General features: G+C 51.8%; 1 protein-coding gene across 10 annotated transcripts in view; it reads left to right on the top strand.

Annotated features, from left to right (window-relative positions):
• The window catches only part of LOC121462496 (DAB2 interacting protein), a 172,908-nt gene that overhangs the window by 132,310 nt on the left and 16,711 nt on the right, over positions 1-23,887 (top strand). For 9 of the 10 annotated variants that reach the window (XM_041674093.1, XM_041674091.1, XM_041674096.1 and 6 more), the window contains 6 exons: positions 15,438-15,591; positions 16,740-16,838; positions 17,605-18,159; positions 20,810-20,954; positions 21,047-21,191; positions 22,838-23,074. In XM_041674093.1, coding sequence (XP_041530027.1) covers positions 15,438-15,591; positions 16,740-16,838; positions 17,605-18,159; positions 20,810-20,954; positions 21,047-21,191; positions 22,838-23,074 — 1,335 coding nt within the window. Of the gene's footprint in view, positions 1-159; positions 381-15,437; positions 15,592-16,739; positions 16,839-17,604; positions 18,160-20,809; positions 20,955-21,046; positions 21,192-22,837; positions 23,075-23,887 lie in introns of those variants that run through there. The other variant, XM_041674097.1, reaches the window with a different exon arrangement.

The following is a 23,887-nucleotide window of genomic DNA, read 5'->3' on the forward strand; positions in this document are numbered from 1 at the left end:
TTGTGGTTACCTGTGTGGAAGACTGTAATTTTCCTCTTGTTCTCTGGGGAACCCGGAAATCTCCAGATGTTGTCGACTCTATGTGTTTAAGACATTTGGGGAGTTTCAGTGTGGAAGACATGGACTCAGTTGTGCTCTGTGGTAAGGGGGAGCCCTTCGGGTTTACCTCTTAGATATCCACCCTGGCCACCTGGGTCTACACAACCCTTGGGAATGGGCCTCTGTGGCCTTGGACTCCTCAGTGACAGCCTTGGCAAGATCCTGTGCCGGACTGGAGGTGCCACTCCCTGGAGGCCCAGCCATCCTCAGAAACCTCATCTGGCTCCTGGGCCTCAGGTGCCCAGGTCAGCAGAGGGGCCTACACTCCTACCATTGCCAAGGTCTGTGCCTGGATGTGCAGGGAAAGAAGAGGACACAGGTTTCTGTTTCGTATCCTGTGCATTCAGCCAGGTGTGGGGGCTGGGCGGGGCTGGAGACTGAGGGGCTTGTTCTCCTTGGAGGTGTGTCATTAGGAGAACTGGTCAGTGAACTGCAGTGGTGAACTGAGGCCTAACCAGACCTCTCCATATACCCCTGCTCTCACCAGAGAGGGGAAAGCGGGAGGGAGAACAGGGGTGGGGCTAGGGCTGCCGGGTAGATTGCTCCCATGCCATCGTAGCCAAGCCCTGTCCTTAGGGAACAAGGACCTGGAAACCAGCAGGTGCCCCATGCTCTGGCTCTTGATTCTGGCCTAGAGAAGCTGCAGTTTGGGAAAGTGACCTCTGAAGAAGGGGCTCTAACCAACTGCTTCCTGGGCTCTCAGCAAAGCTGCCCACTCCCCAGCCCCTGTGGTTCTTCCTGCCTCTGCCTCTTGGAAACAGATTTAATGAAGTCTGTCTTTATGGTTACATCTGTAAGAGAAAAGCTTTTACTTCTGTAACTTGCGTTGATCCTGACTCTAAGGGCCACTTTCTTCTTTTTCTGCTCGAGCAGAGAACATCAGAACCTGAAAATTGAAGGGTTGACTTTCTCTAGTACTCTGGAGTGCAGCACCCTTCTGTATTCTAGCAGTTGAATCGAACTGCTACGTGTGCATCCGTCAGTCCCCAAGGATGGAGCCACTAGGCCCCTGCAGCTCTGAAGCCCTCCCTTCTCACCTGAGGGAAGGGACCGGCAGACTCTGGATTTCATGTCTTTTTGAGTTTGGTTTCTTGGCTACTCTGGTCCTTGATTTGCTTGTGCTGGTTTATTAATAGAGTTTACATCATATCAAACACTCTTAGGACAGATGCAGCAGCCATAGACTCTGGCCATACACAGCTTCCTGTGTGGTAAGACAGAGGTAAAAGTAAGTAAGCAACACCCGCCTACAAGTCGGGGACTGGCTTTGATCAGTGTCCAACCCCCGTGTCTCAAATAGGACTTGGCACATAGTTTGCACCTGGTAAATATTTGTTGGCTGAATGAGCAAGATGCTCCCAAGGAAACAAGCCAGGCATGTTGCTGAGGAATGATGGAGGCAGGACAGGGCCTGACGTGGAGTAAGGAGAGATGAATTCCAAGAAAGGACAGGCGCCATCTAATTCGAAAGTGGGGTAGAGTAAGAACTCTTCTTGCAGGTGCAGCATCCTCAAGGCAGGTGGGGCCCAGAAGCTCAGGGCTAGCTAGCTTCACTAGTAAAGAGTGAAGCGTTTTTAGAGCAGATATAGGCCTTCCCATTTGGGGGGGGGGGGGGGGTTCAGAGTTCACCTGGTCCTACTGCAGAGTCATCCAGGAGTCACTGGAAGGTTTTTGCTGTTGTTGTTTTATTCTAACTTTATTTAACGTGTGAGTGTTTTTCCTTCATATATGCACCATGTGTCTGGTGGCCACCTAGGTCAGAGAGTGTCAGATCACTTGGAATTGGGGTTATGGATGGTTGTGAACCACCATGTGGATGCTGGGAAATAAACTTGGGTCCTCTGCAAGAGCAACAAGTGCTCTTAACCATCTCTCCAGCTCTCATTGGAAGGTTTTCAGGGTTTTACCTTCCTGAAGAGTCCTCTGATTTGTAGAGAAGTGGGGAAGTCTAATGCAGGGGCGGCTCTCGCTGGAGAGGCTGGGTTGGGGAAAAGGCTTCTTTTAGGCCTGAGGTTCTCTGGGGCATGGAGAAGGGTGGGGATGTGCCTCACCCTTGAGCTAGGAGGCTGGAGCTCCAGGGAGGATGTAGTGCAAAGTTGGAGTTGTGAGCACGCTGGGGTATTTAAAGCTGGGGGGCATGGATGACATCACCACAGGGAAGCAATTTTTGCTTCCAAAACCAGAGCCCTGTGAGCCTAGAGGAAAGTTAAGACAAAGACTTGTGAAGGATGGGGGTCCTGGTGTCACAGGTGCTGTTGGCTGTTGCAACCCTAAGGCCTCTGGTGATCAGAAACCTGATAGGGACAGAAGCTGTCTCAAAGCCTCACCAGCATGCTTCAGGAGACCTAGCCCTCCTCAGTGGCTTCTGCATCCCCCAAATGTCAGCAGCTTTCTGGGCCTCCCCTCATCTGCCCTGCGTATGTTTTACTTTTTCAGATTCCTGATGACTCTCCTGACTCCACTGATTCTTTATTCCCATGCTTTTCCCTGGACCCCAGGCCCTACATCTGGGCCTGCTGGGTCTATGACCTCTCCAGGGTATTTCTCAGAATAGAGGTAGACTTCTTTAGGCTAGAAATTTTTAGGCACATTGTGAGGCCTCTGTCCCAAAGCCTTGCTGGCTCTGGGGAGAGTTTAGACTGTGTTTTGATTTGTTGGGCAGGGTTAGCGACAACTTGCAGCCTAGTGGGTTCTCAGTGCCTGTTGAATGAATAGCTGAAGTGTTTGTGTCTTTCGGAGTCCCATTTGCTTGGTTAAATGCTTTTTCTGCTTTGGCTAGCTGTTTTTAACCTATTCTGTCTTCAGTTGAGGGGTATATTGTTTAATTTTACATACAAGGAAACAGAAGCTCTAGAAACTACAGGGCTCGCAGTTGCTAAGAAGCATGGGCAGAATTGTAGCTGAGGCATGCAAAAGCCCTGGGTCTCCTGCTGCGTTGAGAATCAGCCATGGACTGTGCCAGGACTGGAGATAGTCCTGCTGCTCTGGACCTAGTCACTCGGGTCCTGCACCCCCCCACCCCCCAATCAGATGCATCAAGCTTTAAGGACCTATAGGCCTCAAGCTTGGTGGGCCTTGGGGTGTTTGTGTTGTGGGGATCCCTAGCTATTGAGGAGGTTCTGTGTGCAGCAGCTGTAGGTTATAGGCTGCTTGTGTGGCTGTGGCACGAGCTAGTTGGCTATCTAGTTGATCTCACAAGCTGGCAAGGCACCTAGGAAGGGGGTGGAGCTGAGACCCAAACGTCAGGTATGAGACAGGTTCTACCATGGGAGATGAAGCCTGAGGTTGCCTCCCAAGAAGACCGCCAGGCTTAGGGCCCCTTCCTTCTTGCCCTCTGCCTACTCAGTGGGCCTCAACTGGGCCTGAACACCAAAGTAGGCTGTGTGCTGCTTCAGAGAGTTTGACTAGATCTCATCCTTTCTCAGGCTTCATTTTCTCCAGGGAAAGGCAGTCATCTCAGCCATCCTGCTAGGGATCTCTGAAAATTCTTTCCCAGAGCAGAAATGGTTTGCCCACATCATTACCCTGGACGCTTGTCCCTCTCAGTGGGCTAACTCCTTCAGCCACTCTTTCAGGCCTCTGTGAAGTGCTCACTGAAGCCAGGGTGGCTCTGAATCCTGAGAAGTGAATGCTATTTTGAAATGGCCCATTTTACAAAGGAGGAAACTGAGGGAGGCTTGAGACATGGTAGCAAGTGGTACAGCTCAGATTTGAATGTAGACAGTTATAGATCCTCAGACTGACTTGATTTCCAGACTCTGTAGAAACAGTGAAGCATCAAATCCTCGAATCTTAACCCCTGCAGTGTGGGGCTCCAGGCTCAGGTGAGCCATACAGCACCCATTAAATCCAGTCATTCTGGGTCAGAATGACTCGCCCTTCTTGTCAGCCTTCTCAGACGAGGTTCCAGGGTCCAGGCAGTTAAGCATCTTTCCATCCCTCTTCCCTTGCCCATGCTGGGGAGGGGGATGGCAGCTGCCATTCTGTGGCTCTCCCCTCCATCCCTGTAGACAGACTCAGTGTTCTGAGTCTTGGGCTAAAAACGACATTGAATCTCACCTGTTGCCTCTGTGGTCTACCTGTTTGTGGGGAACTGAGAACCTGTGTAGGCTGCAGACCATCCTCTTCCCTTTCCTGATGCTCTGCTTCTCCTGGCATTTGTCTCCTTTCAACTCCTGTCATAATGTAAGATAGAGGAAGAAGCAGAAAAGGCCTCACAGGCGTTTGGGTTTCAGCCTGACAGCCCAGTGGCTGGGCATGTTAGACAAATGATTTCGTGCCACCCTTTCTTAGAAGAAAAGGGACTGAAGGGTGTGGATCTTGTGAGACCTAAGGTTGGAATAGGCAAAAGCTGGTCTCTTGGAAGGGACTGGAGGGTAGAGCTGGAGTCCTCTGCTCACACTGACCTCCTTGGGTTGAATCTGGGGAAGTCCTCTCTTGACCTCAGTGTTCATCTGGAAGGTGATGATGGTAGTGCCTGTCTGGGGAGTTGTGGGGCATAGAGCCCAGCGCCAGGAGTGCTGAGCCTGTGTCTGGTAAGTAGGATTTTTCAGAGCTGGCAGTGTTCTCCGCTGTTGAATCTCATTGTTTCTGTTTCAGATGCTTTGGGTCCTTCAAGTGAAGTTTAGATTTGACTCCTGCCGTCCCCCTCAAAAGTCTAAGGCTGCTAATCTGATGTGACTCATGGGCTGTTGTGTCATTTTTCCTGCCTCCTGGACAGAAAAGGGGATCTGTGCCTTTAAGTTCCCACAGAGCTGATTGTGACTCTGGCCCTTTAAGAAAGCGTTACAGAGAGTTGGAACATGGCTTTTGTTTAACTAGCCATGATTGGTCCCAGTGGATAGGACTGGAGTACTGTGTCTAGAAGCTGAGGGAGCACAAAACTAGAGGCTGGTGGGGACTAGCCAGTGGCTAGGTCTGGCCTCTATCCCCAACTTGGTAAAACTTGGTAAACTTGGTAAACTCACCAAGCATGGTGAGTAGCCTTAGTGAAGGTTGGGTGAAGGGAGCCATCCAGCCTCCTTGTCCCAGGAAGTGATTGTCACAGGTGCCCAGTCTGAGAGGGTCTCAACTTTCCAGTGATGATGGCTCTACCCAGATAGTCACTACTGCCTGAGAACTTGGAAGCAGTTGGGATGGGTCTGTCTGAAGCAGGAAACCAGCATGAGTGCTGCTCCTGCAACTGCTGTTTGTTTCCAGGCGAGGAGGGGACCTGGTGGTGATGCTTTCTGCAGGTCCCGAGGCACTGTAAACAGGGAAAGGCCAGGAACTGCTGGGAGCAGTCTGATCGCTGAGAGCCCGGCCTTTGCTGTGGTCGTCCAGCTGGGCTGGGCAAAGCTGCGTTTTCTCCTGCTTGGGCCTTACCATCTTCTTCCAGCAGCCTTGTTGTTACCTCCTCCCCCCCACCCCCCTTCGGCTCCTGGGCTGTGTCTGGTCCTGGTGTGTTGGCTGCAGCTGGAGAGCTCGTCAGAGACCAGATGGCTTTGATATGGTGGTCTTCCCTGGAGCCTTCTTGTCTGGTGTGGCCCTCACTCCTTACCACACCGGGGGCAAGTGAGACTGTGCTTGCAAAATGCCTTTCCCACTATGTTCCAGGGTCACCTGGTGGCAAGGCAGGGTCCAGGGTAGCTCTTACCACCCACAGTTCCTATGGTTACTTAAAGTTGGTACATTTCACCACATAATTTCTGTAAGTTTGGTGAAAATCTGAGGCATCACCAAACAGGCAGAAGAGTTTGTAGTTGGAGCCATATGCCCAAGCCTCCTCACAGGCCATAGTGCCTGTGACCTATGGCCTGTGACCCTGGGCAGAGCCAGTTTTCAATATGAGCTGGAGATGGTGAATTCTTTTGTTTGTTTTGTTGTTGTTTCTTTTGGTTTGGTCGTGTCGTGTCCCCCCCCCCCCCCCGGCAAAAGCATCTTGCCGTGTAACCTATAGCCTAGGCTAGCCTAAAACTTAATTCTTCTGCCTCAGCCTCCTGGCTGCTGGGATTCCTGGTGTGTGCCACCATGCTGGGCACTCAGCTTGGAAATGAGCCTGCCTTTCAGGAGTGGTTCATCTTTTTTGTTTGTTTGTTTGTTTGTTTTTGTTTTTGAGACAGGGTTTCTCTGGAGCTTTAGAGCTTGTCCTGGAACTAGCCCTTGTAGACCAGACTGGCCTCAAACTCACAGAGATCTTCCTGCCTCTACCTCCTGAGTGCTGGGATTAAAGGCGTGCGCCACCACCTTCTGGCAGGTGTGGTTCACCTTGAGTAAAGATGGGCTGCCCCATACAGTAGTTACCAGAAGGGTTGAGCAGGGCCAAGCAGTTGCCTTGGTAAACACCTATCTTCTTTAAGCGTGTTTGCCTGAACTGCTGGGTTGCCTTGGACTACAGCTTATGACAGACCATTCTGGTGTATCCAAGAGTCAGCTAGCGTGGATTTTGTGGCAAAGAGAGACTATGAAGGCCATCTTTAAGTCCTTAACTGTAGTGAAGTGCAGAAGAACCAAAGGGAACCAGTGCTTTGGTGCACTTCCTAGGTGGGTGGCAGATGGCTGTGTGGGGAAGAGCACCTCCTGTGTAGCATGATTAATAAAAACCCAGAGACAGATATTGGGGTTCAATCTGAAGGCCAGAAAAGCAAAGCAGCCAGCCAATGGCCCTTACCTCTACCTCAGTCCAAAATGGCGATTCTGCCTCTAGGAATCCTCAGAATGAGACTGTGAGTGAGAGCTGTCTCCTCCCATTTTGTATTCCTCTCTAGTGCTGGGGTTAAAGGTGTGTACCACTACCACCTGGTTTCTGTGGTAAACTAGTGTAGCTATTAGAATTAAAGGTGTGTGTCACCACTACCTGGTCTGTAAGGCTGATCTTCAGGCAAGCTTTATTTATTAAAATACAAGTGAAATATCACAACACCCCCTGCTTTTCTTTGATATGTTTTTGTTCCCCCTAAGGTTCTAGTCTTGTAGTATAGGAGCTTGGCTTGCCAGTTGGTACCCTCTTTCTGATTTGCTACCCATGAGTGCTCCTGGCTGCTTCCTGCTGCAGCTTAGGTACCGTAGCTCTGTTGCCCATGGGGGTCTGCAGGCTGGAGGATGGTGTAAGGGAGGTGTTGAACTGTTACATTCCCTGCTCAGAACAGGTGTAGTGTAGCCACAGGATAGCCCGTGGTCTTTGTGTCTACTACTTGTGTCTCCTGAGGGGTGCTGACATGGACCTTGTGTGGCCACAAAGCCTTCCATCCCCAGTGGGAGTTGGCATCTCAGTGGGCATGCTTATTTCCAGATGTGTCCTCCTTGAGCAGGGGTCTTGGAGATGTCTGCTCAAGATGACCTGTCTTTTTTAGCCTGCTTCTTGGTGGAGGGCAGAGCCAGTGAGGTTATCTGGGATCATTTGGCAGAGAAGCATTTTTAGAAGCCTTGCTGTAGGAACAGGGAGGAAGAATCTGAACTGAATGAGAAAGGCATCTTTGAAATGGCATTGGGTCAGGGAGAAGCCAGGAGTATCCGAAAGGAGCTGGAAAAGAGACCAGAAGGCCTTAGTAAGGCAGGGCATAGAGGCTACCAGATCTGACTATAGGGGCTCTGGACCAATAGCACACTACTGGGTGGCTTGTTCCACAGCAGTAGTGCCCAAATGCCAGCTCTTGGGCTCCTGGTCCACCCACATCTGCCTCCCAAGTTCTAGGATTACATGTGGCACCCTTCCCAACACTGACTTACATGTGATCAGCACCTTTAACCAGTTATCAGAAGTGTGGCCCAAGGGATTTAAGAAGGAGACAGTCCTCCGATTAACTGTCACCCTGATGGAAACAACCAATCATATGGCATGGCACCTTGGTCCTGGTGGAGAAGATGAGGCAGAAAGTGCTGCCTATGTCCCACATTCCATCCTAAGAGAGGGAAGGCCCTGGAAATGAGGACTGGGGCGGGGGGGGGGGGGGGGGTGGTGGTTAGACAAGATAAGCTGCCTCCTGTAGAATTCGGCTTGCTTTTTAGCCCATTTTTTAATTTTTATTTCATGATCATTCTCTATGAGCATTCTTATTTCCAGGGCCATAGAGGCTGTTTTTGGAAGTATTTGTGGTAGGGTTTGGGGGGCAGTCAGGAATCTCCACACTCAAACAAAAGGACACCTGGGCATGTCCTTCCTTAGCTGGGATCCATTGAGCTCACTTACAGAGGAGAGAGCACCTTGGCTAAGGCCTTGAAACATCTCCAGACAGTGGAAGGAGAAGATGGGGGAGGGGGGACAGGGTGATAAGCTGAGGTGCTGCCAAGATGACTGGGGTCAGAGCCCTAAGTGTCCTGTGTGGCATGCAGGGACATTGGACTCTGTGGGGATGCAGGTGGAGACCCTTTCCCTGGGGAAATGGAGGCAGACTGAGCTCAGAAATGCCTTGCTCGCTGATGTTTCTCAGTGGCAGACAGACCTGGAGTTTACTCCTGAGGACCAGGTCCTTGAGGACCAGGAGCTTAAGCAGTGGCGGCCACTGGACCTCAGCTCTCTCTGGAATTACTCAGATCTCATCCTGTCCAGCCAGTGTTCTTAGGTTCTTTTAAAATTCAGGACACTTCACTCTTCTACTGGGGTTTATGAATGTTTAAAAACTGCTTTGTGGTCCCCAAAGTAATTTGACAAGTCTGACAGCTATTGATTAAAAACCCAAAATTATTCAGTCTGCAGGATGACGGGGGCTTAGATGGAAAGTTTTTTGTTTTTGACCTATCCCCTCTGGAGGAAGTAAGCTGTGAAAAGTGAGTGTGGTCCCAGAGGTCTGCCTGGTTGTGGGGAGGGTAGCTTGGTGCGACCTGCTGAAAGCTGCCTGCTGAGTCTTGGTGTGTGGCAGTCACCACTGACCTTGGCTTTGGACCGCATCTGTGTGTGGTTGTTGGGAGAAGGCTGTGAGGTGATGTGTGTGCTAGGGTAAGAACACCTGGTAGGTGAGCATAAAGTCCATCCCGCGGACACCTCTGGTGCCAAGTCTAAGGCCCCATGGAGCCGGTCATGAGCTGTCCCATTTTGGGAGTGTTCTCTTCACATTCTCGGCCCTGTGGTATGGGGTCCCAAGGGTAGTGTGAAGGCAGAGGCCAGGGCTTAGTATGTGTGTGAAGGGAGGCGTCAGCCAGCTGCATGGTGACTCTACTAGGTCCTGGACTGGGAGACAAATTCCAGGCTTTCTTCTCAGGAAGCCTCCCAGGCTGACTGGCCAGCTTCTCTCCCTTTTTAGGGTGGTATTTGTCTTCTCAGTCTGTTCTCCTTCCTCTGTCTGGGATTCCAGCTGGGCCAGGAGTGTGGACAGGCCTCAGCAGCTAGTTCTCAGGCCTCACAGGGCTGAGGAGAGATGTTCCCAGCAAGGCGTGGTCCAGCTTATGTCCAGCACTTGATTCCCAGAAGGTCAGTGCCCTTGTCCTGACATGCTCCAGGACGTATCCAGAAGCCGTCTACATTGTGAACAGAGCTCCAGTGCTACTGCCTGGACCTGCCCGCAGCACAGGTACCGAGAGGCCTGCCCGCTGAGGTCAGAGCCCTGCGGAGACCTAGAGAGTTTGCTGGGTTCCACTCGAGAACTGATATGACTTCTAGTCTTTGGGTCGGCGGCAGCTTTGGAAACACTTTGCTCATGTTTTTTTTCCCTGTCCCAGGCCTGGTATAGAACCCTGATGCATGCCTTCCTTCCCCTTAAATTAACTAAAGAAAGTTCACTGCTTTTAAAACAAAAACAAAAAAAAAAAAATGAGATATCCTGGGCATTTGGGCAGCTAAGACCAAATCTAAGCTAAGATCTGTAGGTCCTCTCCTACAGATGGAGGAAGAAGTAAGGGAGTTGAATGGTTAGAGAATGTGATCAGAGATCAGCTTGGGAAATGCCAGAAGAGCAGGCTAGAATTGTCGTCACTCTTGACCCCTGCGTGGTTAAAAACTTGGTAAAGAGAGATGGATGGTCACAGTGACTGATGCCAGTTCTGGCACTGGACTTAGCTCACGAGCACACCCTCTTGCAGTGTCTCATTTGACTTTAAAGTGACCCCCTTGAGCATTGTGTCCACGTCATTCAATAGAGAGTTGGATGATTGCCACTTAACGCTGCGTTTGTCAGGTGTAGAGCGTGGCTTGCTGCTACAGCTGGCACTGACTCTTAAGCTCTCTTGTCTTGCTGCCCGCTGGCATTTCTGTAGTATCCTGCACATGGGTGTGTGTCCTCCAGGGCTACTCTCTACCTGTATGCCCTGTTACCCGGTAGTGCTATCTGGGTTAAAAATATTTTATTTTGTGCGTTTGAGTATTTTATGTGTCTGGACACCACATATGAGCCTGGTGCCTGCAGTGGTCAGAGAAGACATGGATCCTCTGGAAGTGTAGTGACAGATGGTTGTGAGCTGACATGTCAGTGCTGCAAGCTGAGCCCAGGTCCACGCCAGTGTTCTTAACCTCTGAGCGTCTTAAAGGGTCTGCCTGCACTGCTCCTGTCCTTTCCTGCCCTATTTGGAGAGAGCCTGCCTGAACTGTAGCTGGCCTTTCCTGGTCCCAACCCTGTCCTGGGGCCTCTGTCCCTTTGAGGTTTGGAGGGTCACCTTGAGCCCCCTTACTCAAGAGTTCCTCTGCAAACTCGCCCACCCATAGCTGTGAGCCCACTCCTGGTCCATGAGCTTTTCAACTATTTCGGTTTTTGTTTTGGGTCCCTCCCTCATTAAAATAATGGGGAATTTGCCTAACTTCTGTGTTCTTTAACCTTTTTAGAAAAAAAGATCAGAGTTGAACAACAGCTTGTGGGCTTTTAGGGAGGCTATCAGATAAGGTTGTGCTCCAGGAGCAGACAGTGTCCCCTTGTTCCTGCTTCTGGGCCTCACAATCAGTTGCTGTTGGGGCTAGCTCCGCCTCCAGCAGTGCCCCCCCAATGCCCATGCCTACATTTCCTGGGCCCTGGAATGAGGGTGTCACAAATGAGTCGGCACTGTGATGGCCTTTGCACTCGCTAGTGCCCAGTGTCTTCTGTGGGCTGACAGGCCAGGCTGAGGCTGGGGCAGTGTTAGTAGAGACACCTTGGGCTCCTCTGAGCTGTGGGGGGTCTCCTGCAGTCACTTGCTGCTGCAGATCCTTGAGAGGGTGCTGTCCTCAGGCCCAACAGGGCCTGTGAGAATTAAAGGAGACAAACACGGTGGCGTGGAGAGGGCTCAGGCAGCGCGTGTACCCGGAGAGGCCAGGCACAGTGTGGGGTGGCCTTTGAAGCCATACAATTGTATTAGACAGAAATGAAGGCATCTTGGTCATTGGCCAAAGTGATCTTTGTTTTTTTTTTTAAATATATTTTTTTATTTATTATGTATACAATATTCTGTCTGTGTGTATGTCTGCAGGCCAGAAGAGGGCACCAGACCCCATTACAGATGGTTGTGAGCCACCATGTGGTTGCTGGGAATTGAACTCAGGACCTTTGGAAGAGCAGGCAATGCTCTTAACCGCTGAGCCATCTTTCCAGCCCCCTCCCCCCCCAAAGTGATCTTTGAATGTTTGGCCACTACCTTGGGTCTGGGGCTCTGAGGGGGAGGAGGAAATGGAGTGAGCCATACTCTCTGGAAGGGCAGAATCAGTGGTTGGGGAGGGGGAGATGCCATTGAGTCACTCCCTTCTTCCCTGCAGACTGTTAGGGCCTGGTCAGACCAGCTCTAAGCTGAGGAGTTCAGTGTAGATCAGACTAACTGGTCTGGCTGACCAGTGAGTATCTGGGAAACTCCTAGCCAGAAGGTGTGTGATTCTGTCCCATGTGTATGGTGAAAGGGCCTCTGGTTCCTGGAGAGCCACTGTAGGGCTAAAGAACTTTCTGTGTTTGGAAAGGTCCCAGAAGGGTCAGGATGGACCGAAACACTGCCACAGATGAGGAAATGAGCCTCTTCGTCCTCTCTGCTAAGATTATTGGGGTTGGGGCAGCTTCAGGACACTGCTCTCGGGAATTAGCCATGGCCACCCTCTTTTGAGTCATCTTTGTCACTTCTCCTAGGGAAGCACCTGGACTCAGGAGGTCTGCCCTAGTCCTAGCTGACTTGACCTCCATCAGTTATGATTGAGCTGGGCTGCTGGATCTTAGGGGGCTTTAGCCCAAGAACTCTTGAGGCTCTGAACACTGGAGCTAAGACAAACCCAGCCTACCCACAAGGAGTAGGGACAACAATGTGACCTGGCTAATGTCCCTGATTACTCGGGGATCTGGAAAAAAAACTTGCATGAAAGTGCTTGATGCTGGATGTTGAATTTGGTGGAACAAGGCAGAGTAGCCAAGTGCTAGGGGGCTGCTGAGAAGACACAAGGAATCCCCGGGATGGAGCAGCCCAGAGTGTGGGACCAGGGCTGGAACCTGAATCTCATCACAACTAAAAGGCCTAGGAAGTGAGTACCCATCTCCAAATCTTGTTCTTGCAACCCTTCCTCAGTATGTACCCAGTCCTGTTGTTCTCTGCTTGGGGCAGAATCCCTCCTTTCTCAGATAGGAAATGGACCCAAACAACAATAGGATGGGAATCTGCTCACTGTCTCTTGGGCTTTTGCAGATTCTATGAGGTGATATATGTGATGTGGCTGATGGCCCAGTGTTAATCCTTTTCCAGGGTACTGGCTGTTCTCTGGTGAGGGCACACACGTGGCTTCAGACCTGGGCCTGTTGTAGACATATGATCTAGCTTCTTTGAGTACAGTATAGTCACACAGAATTCCTGCAAGGTTGTTGGAGATGTTCAGATCTGGGCTGTGGAGTTGATCCTCAGGTGGAGGTCCCAGCTAGAGACATTTTACTTCCTTTAGTGTCACCTTGCCAGAAGGACCAAGGCTTTGATCTCCAGTGACTACAGAGGTCAGGGAAGGAGCTAGATGGCCCTGCATTTCGTTGCTTTCCCTGCTTCACCCAACCTTGGTCAGCCATGGGTAGGGGGTGGTAGAGGCCTTTTGTACAATCCATCAGCCTTAAACACTGACTGCACTTGGCAGCTGAGGACAGGACTGGGCAGGTCTCCCAGTGGGTAGCCTCTGGCAGATCAAACAGCTTTCTGAGTCCACCTTCCCTTCTGTGAATGAAGCTCTTGGTAGGGGTGTATGCTGCTGAGCCAGCCAAGTGTCCAGTCTGTGCTAGTGGGGGCATAGTTAAGAACACCTCTCACCTGGGGTAGAATGGCCCAGGCAGGCATGCTGCTTACCTCCCATCACCTGAACTCCCTAATGAGGGAAACTGTGCCCACTCATTGCCCCCTTGGAACCAGGATGGTTTGGGGTGCTCATCTGTCTCCTTGCTTCAGGCTTCTTGATGCCATGTCAAAGGCTGGAGGTGAGAAAAGAAGTGACCCCACTATGTGTATGAGTGGAAGGCATGGTGGGGCAGAGGTGTTGCAGACACAGGACAGAACTGGCTTCCTGGAGAGGTGCTTCTGAAGCCATAAGATGGTCCTGCTGGATCTACGACCTGACCAAATGACGGTTCCCCTTACTAAATTCTATTCTTCTTACCATCAGTCCCCACAGGCATACCCTAGTGGGTTGCAACAGACCAGCTCCCTCTAGACCTGTATGGAGTAAGCTGAGATTGTGTGTCAGGAACCTGAAGGACAGAGGGGTTGCACACTGACTCCCAGCTCAGGGAAGGAAACACAAATGCATAATCCTTCAAGTCTTGCCACCACACCAAGGGCCCTGCTACCCAGGAGCAGCAAGCCAGGGAGCCCTTAGAGATATGCTCTGCTCCATGTCTCTTTCATGGAGCAGTCTGTAGGGAGATAGGCAAGCCAGTTGGGCTAGGCCAGTTCAGATGCCCTAAGGGTTCTGAGCATCCTTCAGCCCTGTTTCTCCAGGAGTCTTCCCAGGGAGGCTCAGGCCCCCTGAAACATGTCTGGGACAGCCCGGGGAAGAGAGGGAGGCAACGGTTTTACAATCACTGGTTCTAGCCCTAGTTGTTTGGGATCTGGCCTTTGAGCTCCTCCAGCTCCAGGTTCATTTGAGCAGGCCCTGGATGATAAATTGTGCCCCACACTTCTGTTCCCAGCGACCAGAGGGTAATCCCAGCTCTTTGGCTCCTCCCTTTTCCTAACTGGGCTCCTAACCATATCTGGCTATCAGACCAAAGGGAGGAGGAGCTCAACTCTTCTTAAGCCAAGTGACTTCTCTGGCATCTGAGACAGAGGTAACTTCCGTTGAGTTTTGAGTTATGAAGACAGGTGGTTTGTGAGGTAGTCTGCTCACTTACGGCAGTGGTATGAGCCGGGAGTCAGATCTAGAGAAGAGCCTGTCTAAACAGCTAAAATCCCACGGCAGAACAGATAGACCATGGTTCTCTTTTGTAAGTTGGGGCAGCCCAGGAGAAGACGAGAAGAGGGGCCTTTAGGTCCAGGACAGGAACGAATGCCCATGTTAAACTCTGGAGCTCCAGTTGCCTTCTCAGGCTGTCCAGGACCAGCAGCCCCTCCGGTCCTGGGTGGTGGGCGTGGCAGACTGTTCCAGGCATATCCTCTGCTGTGCAGCCAGTGGGCCTAGGCCATGCCACACACCACGAAGGGAATGCTGAATGGAGGAGCATGAGTGGGTTCCTGACCAACTTGGAACTGCCTCAGCTCCCTCTGGTTCTGCCCATCTCCTTGGAGCTCAGAGGTCACCTTTGTACTGGGTTAGACAGGCACTGTGAAAAAGTTAATGGGTCTCCTGGGGTTGGCTTAGGTGGCTGTTCTGCAAGGGCTGGGGAAATGGAGATGGCTTACCTGGGGCTGCATTAAGAGTTGTACATTTCTAATGCCAAGCCTATCGGAGCCAGCCTGGACCCGTCTTTACTTGATTATCAGGTGGCATCTTGGTGTCTTGTGTCTAGGCCTGAGTTGGGGTTCAATGACCATAACTTGGGCCTCAAAATTCATGGTATATGAACCCCAGCCTAGTGCCAGAGTTTCTGGTGCTGTGTAGAAAATTGAGGTTCCCTGCCTCCTGTGGGTGTGTGTGTGGGGGGGGGGCAGTGCCAGAGAAAGGGCTTCACTGGCAGTGACAGTCTTGATGAATGCTAGGGCAAAGACCAGGCAGAGGGCAGGGAAGATGGGAAAGGCCTCAGAGGACTACAAGGTCATAGCTCTTTCTTTCAGGTTTGTGAGGCCACTGAAGGGCCAGGCCAGACCCTTCCCCAGCCCCAAGTGGACACAGGCTCCTCAGCAGCTGCAGCGTGGTGGGAAGTGCTGTGACAATCATCCAGACCTGTCTGTTGAAGAGGAGAGTGGGATTGGGAGGAAGGGGAGCAGTGGGGACAGAGGCAAGACAACTTGACAAAGGAATGGAAATCTGTTTGGTGCAGATATTATCAAGTCCCATTTGATGTTCCTTACTTCTGCAGGTCCCATCTGATGCCAAGGCTGAAGGAGTCTCGGTCACACGAGTCCCTACTCAGCCCCAGCAGCGCAGTGGAGGCGCTGGACCTCAGCATGGAGGAGGAGGTGATCATCAAGCCTGTTCACAGCAGCATCCTGGGTCAGGACTACTGCTTTGAGGTAGGCACCTTCCACAGCTTCCTCTGGTCACACGGCCAGGCTTGCTCTGCACACCGACCCCTCCACGAGTACTCAGTGGCCTGTCAGCACAGGTTCTTGGGAACAATCTTGAATGGTCTTTTCCCTCTATTTCTAGGAAGGTTTGTACCCAGTCCTTACCAACAGTAATCATGCTTTTGGGGATCCCTCTAGTAGAGGAGTGAGCCTAGTAATGACAAATCATGGGGCCTAGTGTGGGTCCTCCTGGCACCTGCTACTCTGTGCCCTTTATTCTTCCAGGTTAAGAATCCAGGTCAGGTCAGTCTGGATATGGGCTGAGGTGTCCATGCCTGGGATAGGCCGGGAGGGTTGGGGCCCATCTTCTCAGTCTCAGCAGAGACTGTTACAGAAGGAGCATACCCTCCGGTGCTTGGGTGTAGGTCTGCCTTGTCCAGTGGAGCCTGCATTTGCTGGGAGCAGCAGGGTCAGTGAGGGCAATTCTGGCCAAACTCCCTCACCTCAGGAAAACACCCAGATTACAACTAGGAAGTAAACAGAGTTTATACCGGTGGTGGTGGTGGTGGTGGTGGTGGTGGTGGTGGTGGTGGTGGTGGTGTGTGTGTTTGAGAGAGAGAGAGAGAGAGAGAGAGAGAGAGAGAGAGAGAGAGAGAGAGAAAGTCTCAGGCCTGGCCCATCCAAGAAGCTCGGCTCTATTTTCTCTAGACTGTAGCACACTGCTAGGTTTCTGTGATCATCATTGCCACTAACTGATGGGTGAAGGGAACTCCCAGAAAGGGTCAGTTTAGAACGAAGCCGACCCTTGTTCGTTTCCTGGGAGCCTGTGCTCTGCCTTTACAGAGACTATACTTGAGATGAGTATGCACTCTGACTCCAGCAGGGTACCCCATACTGTCTCTTTTCTTAGGAAGAGGGAGGCCAGAGTGAGGAAGCTGCTTTTCTGTTGTATAAGAGAGAGGTGGGGCAGGGGCCCAAAAGCCCGACTACTCTCCTGCTGCTGACCTGCAGGGGTACAGTGGGGTTCAGAGGTATCAGGCAGCTTCTCTTTGCCTCATCTGTGGCTGCTGTGCAGTATGGTGGCCCCGGCTTTTGCTAGCTGACCAGCCTTGTTGTGATTCCCTTCCCCCACACCGTCCTGTTTGCCCCAACAGGTGACAACATCATCGGGAAGCAAGTGCTTTTCCTGCCGGTCAGCAGCTGAACGAGACAAATGGATGGAGAACCTGCGGCGAGCAGTGCATCCCAACAAGGTAGGCCGGGACCCACTCTTGCTGAAACCCAGACACGAGGGCGTGGGGGCAGGAGTGAGCCGACTGGAAGGAACTGAGTTTCTTAGCTAAGACAGCTGTTAGGTACTTCTTCCTAACACTATACACCGCAGAACTTGGGACACGGAGCTGCATTCCCCTTTTAGAAGTTGGAGTCTGTGTCCTGCACAGTGCTACTTCCTCCTAGCCAGCTGTGGCTCCTGAGTTCTGTTTTAGCCTAGACATCTACACCCTTCTTCAGGTGATGTCCTCTTATCTTCAGCTGTCCCTGGACTCTTCATCTGGTTAGGCCCTGACCGTAATTGTTCCTGTGTCTGTCTTCCCAGATGACTTGGTCTAAATTGAATCATGATTACCATGACATCGCTAAACAAGGTGTCTTAGCAGCAGTCACCTACCTCTTAAGTTGCTTTATGGACCGAGAGACTGAGAAACTATGGTGCCACCGCCTGTAAGGCTCTAGGCGTTGTGCCTACTCCTTCCTCAGTCTCACTCTGAGGCAGGGCTATTTCAGTACTGTTTTCTAGGAGACCTACCTGGGGCCCAGGTTAAATCAGGTGCTTATGGTTAGCTAGCTAGCTAGCGAACAGTGTAGACAGATGGAGCCCTATCCATGGGGATCTCTCCTGTCACTACCTGTATACCTTGCCATTCAACCTCTCCCAGGTCTCTGATGACTCCTGGGCTCTGGACTGGCCAATAGGTAGGTAGCAGCCACATTTGACCACCCCAGAACCCTCTTCTGCAGGACAATAGCCGACGTGTAGAGCACATCCTGAAGCTGTGGGTAATTGAGGCCAAGGATTTGCCGGCCAAGAAGAAGTACCTGTGTGAGCTCTGCCTGGATGATGTGCTGTATGCCCGTACTACGGGCAAGCTCAAGACGGACAATGTCTTCTGGGGAGAGCACTTTGAGTTCCACAACCTGCCGCCTCTGCGTACAGTCACTGTCCACTTGTACAGGGAGACGGACAAGAAAAAGAAAAAGGAACGCAACAGTTACCTAGGCCTGGTGAGCCTGCCAGCTGCCTCTGTGGCTGGGCGGCAGTTTGTGGAGAAGTGGTACCCAGTGGTGACACCCAATCCCAAGGGGAGCAAAGGCCCTGGGCCCATGATCCGAATCAAGGCACGCTACCAGACCATCACCATCTTGCCCATGGAGATGTACAAAGAGTTTGCTGAGCACATCACTAACCACTACTTGGGGCTGTGTGCAGCCCTCGAGCCCATCCTCAGTGCCAAGACCAAGGAGGAGATGGCATCCGCTCTGGTGCACATCCTGCAGAGCACAGGCAAGGTCAAGGTGAGTGTGGCTACCTGTCTGCTGAAAGACTGCCAATGGATGCTGGGCTGTCTACCCTTTCTGGACCTGGGTTATGTAATCTGCTTCATTTTGGAGATACCCATTGCAGCCAGTTGGGCTCCCTAAAATTGAGCACAGTGCCATAAGTTGGGGAGAACTTTGTACACTACCAATAGCAGAGCTGAACCCTGAAGATACAGAGCAATGAGTGGACCGGGACCGGTAGTGCAGAGTGGGCCTACCCTGCTGTCCCCTGCTGTACTCAAGCAGTTGTGTACCTGGGCTCTTTCAGTATATGAGCCCAGACCCACATACCAAATGGGATATGGGTCGACAGATATCCCCAACAGGTGAGCCACCTTCGTAGCTCAGCCTCCACCCACACCTTCACGCATGGCTTTTGCACACAAGCACATGGGTGCACATGCGCCCTTGCTGAGTGTAGACAGCCAGCTGAGGCCCTGGTGCCTTGCAGGAATAGGGATCAAAGAATCATGCAAATAGGCTCTGCTTCACACCTGAAAGGGCCCAGCTCCTGCTTTTGCCACCACCTTTCACAGCCTGCTGCTCTTGAAAAGGACCCAGAAAGGACACCTCCACTCCACCCCCCTGGTTTAGAGGACAAAATGTCCCCAGTAGATACACCATCTCTTTCCTGCCTAGCTCAGTAGCATATGGCTTCCCTCTCTGCCCGCATGGTGAGACTCTCCCAGTGAACACAAAGAGCTGGAGTTGTCATGGCTGCCTGCATTGTAGTAGACTTCAGGTGACTGGCCAGGGAGGGAGGGGGGCACCTGAGCCCCCAGGGAACTGAGCTTGGGTGCCCACTGGGCAGAGCTCAGTAATTTAAGATTCCACAAGCCTTTGGTCAACTCTGACTTCTTGCTAGAGGCCCTGGCAGGGTGAGGCTGTGGTTGGAAGCCCCTTGTCCTCTGCATCTTCCACTGCCTGCTGGACTGACTGGCATTGTGCAGTAGGACAGGGAGGGAGAGGGATTGCCTCACTGTGACTCCATGTTGCCAGGACCCTCTTCCCCTGTGCCTGCCTTCAGGCTGGCTGCCAGATAGGCCATCTCTTGAAGTACTGCATGTTTTTATTGTTGTTGTTTGGTTTTTAAATTTTATTTGTTCTTTGTGTATGGGTGCTTTGCCCGCGTATATATCTGTGCACCACATACATTCCTGCTTCCCACAGAGGCCAGAAGAAAGCATTGGCTCCCTGGGACTGCAGTTACAGATGGTTGTGAGCCACCACGTGGGTACTGGGAATTCAAGCTCGGTCCTCTGAAGAGCACCAGTGCTCTTAGCTGCTGATCCACCTCCAACCCAAGCGGTACTGCTTTGTTTTGCTGGTGGGTAGTGTGCTGGAGAGGCTGCAGACTGGCAATTACAGAAGTTTTGGACCAAAGAGGGCAAGCTGGGAGGCTTAACCCTTCCCTGCTGTGCTTTTAGTTCCTAGTCCCAAGGGCTCCTGTGGCTCTAATGATGTCTGAAGCGTACCTAGCATGGAGGGATAGAAAGTAATTCATGCTCTGGAATAATCTAGAACTGGCAGAATATTCTTGAGCCAAGTAGAACACATATAGCAGATTACTTGTGTAATGAGGGGTAGGCAGTTTGCCTTCCCGGGGTGACAGCTGTACTCTGGGGTTCCCAAACCTGTGTCCTGACATCCCCTGCCCTCTATCCAGGTCCTGTTTACCTAAGCTTTTCAAGTTCCCATCCTAGGACTTCCTCACCCCCATGAACTCTGTGTATAATCTTGGAGGGATAATGGAGCCTCGGAGGCAATACCTGGCCCCAGATAGCTGTGTGGCCATGGGCAAGTTGTTTTCCTTCTCTGTGCTTTGCTCTTAGGAGTCTTATCCCAGTGCTGAGGTCTAGCACCTGCCGCAGCTCAGGAAGACGGCGGCTCTGAATAGGAGCCATGATGGCGCTTAGGGATGATGGGCTCCTTACCCCTCTGCTCACTGGGTTTCCAAGATGGGATTCTAGAATCCCAGAGAGGCCAACTATAGCTCATCCCGCCCCCAGACCTACCTATCTCTCAGCCCTTCTTTTGTTGGCTAATCAGGCCTCATGAACCCAGGTCTTTTTTGTTTTTTTCTGAGACAGGGTTTCTCTGTGTAGCCTTGGCTGTCCTGGAACTCTCTTTATAGAACAGGCTGGCCTTGAACTCAGAGGATCTCCTACCTCTGCTTCCTGAGTACTGGGATTAAAGGTGTGTGCTCCCATCACCTGATCAAGGTTTTGATTCTATATTTAAAAGGATCCCCAAAAATCAGCACATTGGAATGAGTGGTTTCCATAGCTCCAGAAACTCTGGCCCATGCTGGCTCTCTTGTAGGTTCTGTCTGCACTGGCCCCTCCTCAATTGCTGCCGCTGAGTCTCTTTCTGCTGTGCCTCTTTTCCTTCTCCTGGGTCTTAGGTTGGCTTTGGCCTTGAGGAAGGGAGCAGCCACCCAGTCAGAGTCAGAGCAGCCAGAGAGGAAGGTGTGGCTGAGCTCCTCTGCCAGTGTCTTCCCGCTGCATCACGATGAGCAAGTTGCCTCCGAGGCCTGCTGGTGTGTCCAGCAGCAGAGAAGAGTGATGGTTCTGCCGTCACATCCGCTCAGCTTAGGTTCTGCTCTGCTCTCCTCCTGTCTTCCTAGGACTTTCTAACAGACCTGATGATGTCAGAAGTGGACCGCTGTGGGGACAACGAGCACCTCATCTTCCGAGAGAACACACTGGCCACCAAGGCCATTGAGGAGTACCTCAAACTTGTTGGTCAGAAGTACCTGCAGGACGCATTAGGTAGTTGGGGACATTATTGGGCCAGCAGGTGGCAAGGGCTGGGCAGCGCTCATCAGTCCCTCACTGCCTTCTCCATGCTCACCCAACCGCAGGTGAGTTCATCAAAGCTCTATATGAGTCGGATGAGAATTGTGAAGTGGACCCAAGCAAATGTTCGGCTGCCGACCTTCCTGAGCACCAAGGCAACCTCAAGATGTGCTGTGAGCTGGCCTTCTGTAAGATCATCAACTCCTACTGGTCAGTGCTACATGCCTAGGTCTCCCATCCTTCCATCTTGGCTGTCCTCTTTTCTGTCAGATTTCCCCCCTCCCCACTCCTTGGGCCAACAGCTGACCTCACTGAGTTGCTGCATTGCCAGGTTCCTGTCAGGGCCCTTCTGAGTTCTAGGAAAGCACTCTAGGTGTGTGTCTGTATGAACCTGTGTGTGTCTTATGATGGAAGGAACTTGGAGATGGCAGTTCATTGGCCACTCTATAGTGAACAGCTTGTATAGGTCAAAGCCGGTGTCAGCACACTGGTACAATCCTGTTTTTCTGGCACCTACTCTCGAGGCTCCTCCCCTGTCTGTTCCTGAAGGTTCTCACACTTGAATCAATTGAACAGTAGTAGGTATGAATGCCTAAGCACCAGCTAGGCCTCCAGCCTCCTTTTGTTTGCTTCCCTGCCCTAAGACTTTAGACCCGCCCCTCCCGTGGCCTTAGTCATCTGTACTGTGACTGGGAACATTCTAGAGTCCGCCAGGGCAGGTCTGGAATGGGAGGTGTTTGTTATTCCCAAAGGACAGGCAAAGGCAGGCCAACTGGCTGAGCAGTGGCCTTGGGAAGGGGTCAATGGCCAGTCCTGGGGGTAGGCACCTATTGTCCAGGTCCCTCAGCCTGTGTTGCACCAGATGCTTTCATGGTGTAAGGAGACAGCTGGAGAGTCTCAAGGTCCCTCAGAATACACTGCCATTTCCTGCGGAGCTGAGTTCTCAGTCTCTGCCCTCTGTTCCACAGGGAAGACATTGTGTGGTAGGAATCTCCTTTTTTCCCCTCTGGCATCTGGCAGAGGCTTCTCTCCTGGACAAGTTTATCAGGATACATCACCTGGCTCAAGCACCAGGCATGAGAGCTGCCTACCCCCACTTCTCTAGGGCAGCCCTGCTGCTTCAGCCTCCTTTGTTGCCACATGCCCTACTGGGCTACTGTAGACTTGCAAGGCAAGGGGGATGGGAGCCGTGTCAGACAGATCAAGTCTAAAGATGGCTCTGAGAGCTTGGGTAGGCCTCCTTTCATCTTAGAGAACCTGAAACTGAAACCCAGGAAAGCCACCCTAAGGCAGGTGGGCAGGTGGGTTGGGATACTCAGTGGAACCAGGAACCCTGTTTTCATGCCTTCTCACTGCGTCACCACAGGGAAGGTGTAGTAGACCTTGGCAAGCTGTGTTCTCACTAGCTGAGGGTACTCTGCTCAGTCATCATGAGCACTGTGGAAAACTCAGATTCCTATGACATTTTGGCAGAAATGGGAGCCTAAGGAACAGCAATCTATCTGCCCTATGGTTTTCTTCTTCCTTCAGACCCAGAAGCCTGTTAGGGTGGAAAGATAAGTCTCCCCTGGGGAAGATGTGAGATAGTGTCGTGTCACTCCTGCTGCTGAGCCTGGCATCGAGTCAGTCCTGCCAGCCTCAGCGCATGCCCACGTGAACCTTGAGCCCACCCTGTGTGGTGTTGTCTCTGGCCTGTTGAGCAGCCTCCCTGCCCAGCAGGTATCTTGCCTAGTTGTCTGCAGAGCCCTGAGCTCGTGCCACTGTTGGCATGGAGATGGCAGTGAAACCAGATCTGGCCCTGTGCTGTCCTGGGCCCTGCCTGACCCCCAGGCCCATCTTTGTCTGTCCCTACTCAGTGTCTTCCCACGGGAGCTTAAAGAGGTGTTCGCCTCGTGGCGGCAGGAGTGCAGCAGCCGTGGCCGACCAGATATCAGTGAACGGCTCATCAGTGCCTCCCTCTTCCTGCGCTTCCTCTGCCCTGCCATCATGTCGCCCTCGCTCTTCAACCTGCTTCAGGAGTACCCTGATGACCGCACGGCTCGCACCCTCACGCTCATCGCCAAAGTCACCCAGAACCTGGCCAACTTTGCCAAGTGAGTGTCCTGGTCCCATGGGGTTGAGGTCCACCAGGACAGAACCTTGGGGTGTGTCTGTACCTGACCTGGGCTAGTGCAGCGGGCCTTGCTTTTGTCCCTGTCACTCTCAGCCACACCCCTACCCCCACCCCGCCCACCACTTACTTCAGAATAAGACCTCCTCCACACCCATCCTCCCAAGGAAAAGCACATGCCATTTTGGTATGCTTCCTTGGATTTCAAAGGTGGGAAGACAAGATATTTTTTTCCTTCTGCTTTTTTGAATTAACATATTATCATAACATGCCATAAGGGTTCTCCTGTGTCTTTTAAGATCAGGCTCCACTTTGCAATGAATGGCTGACTTCCCGAGTAGCTGGGCACTTGGGGTAATGCTGCCAAGATGATTGCCTATAAAGCACTTCTGGGATTGGGGGCCGCGTTCTTCTTTTCTTTTTTTTAAATTAGATTTTGTTTTATTTTATGTGCGTTTTGCCTGCATGTATGTCTGTATACCATGTAAATTCTTAGTTCCTGCAAGGTCAGAAGAGGGCGTCAGACCCCCTGGAGCTGGATTAGGGATGGTTATGAACCACCATGTCATGCTGGGAATGAGCCCGGGTCCTCTGCAAGAGCATCTTGTATTCAACCACTGAGCCACCAAGGGCTGAGACCCCTTGACAACCATTTTAGAGAGTGTAATTAGGCATGGCAGGGATGGGGTGATCTTATTAATTTATAGTTGTAGATTGAACCTTTTTCCAGGGCTCTCTCTGCTGGGTCCTGACTATATCTGAGTTAACCGTGGCCCTGTGCCTCTGGACCATAGCC

The sequence above is a fragment of the Microtus oregoni genome, unplaced genomic scaffold (genome assembly GCF_018167655.1).
Source record: "Microtus oregoni isolate MIOR12 unplaced genomic scaffold, Mior012 000025F_ref0000491, whole genome shotgun sequence".
Lineage (NCBI taxonomy): Eukaryota > Metazoa > Chordata > Mammalia > Rodentia > Cricetidae > Microtus > Microtus oregoni.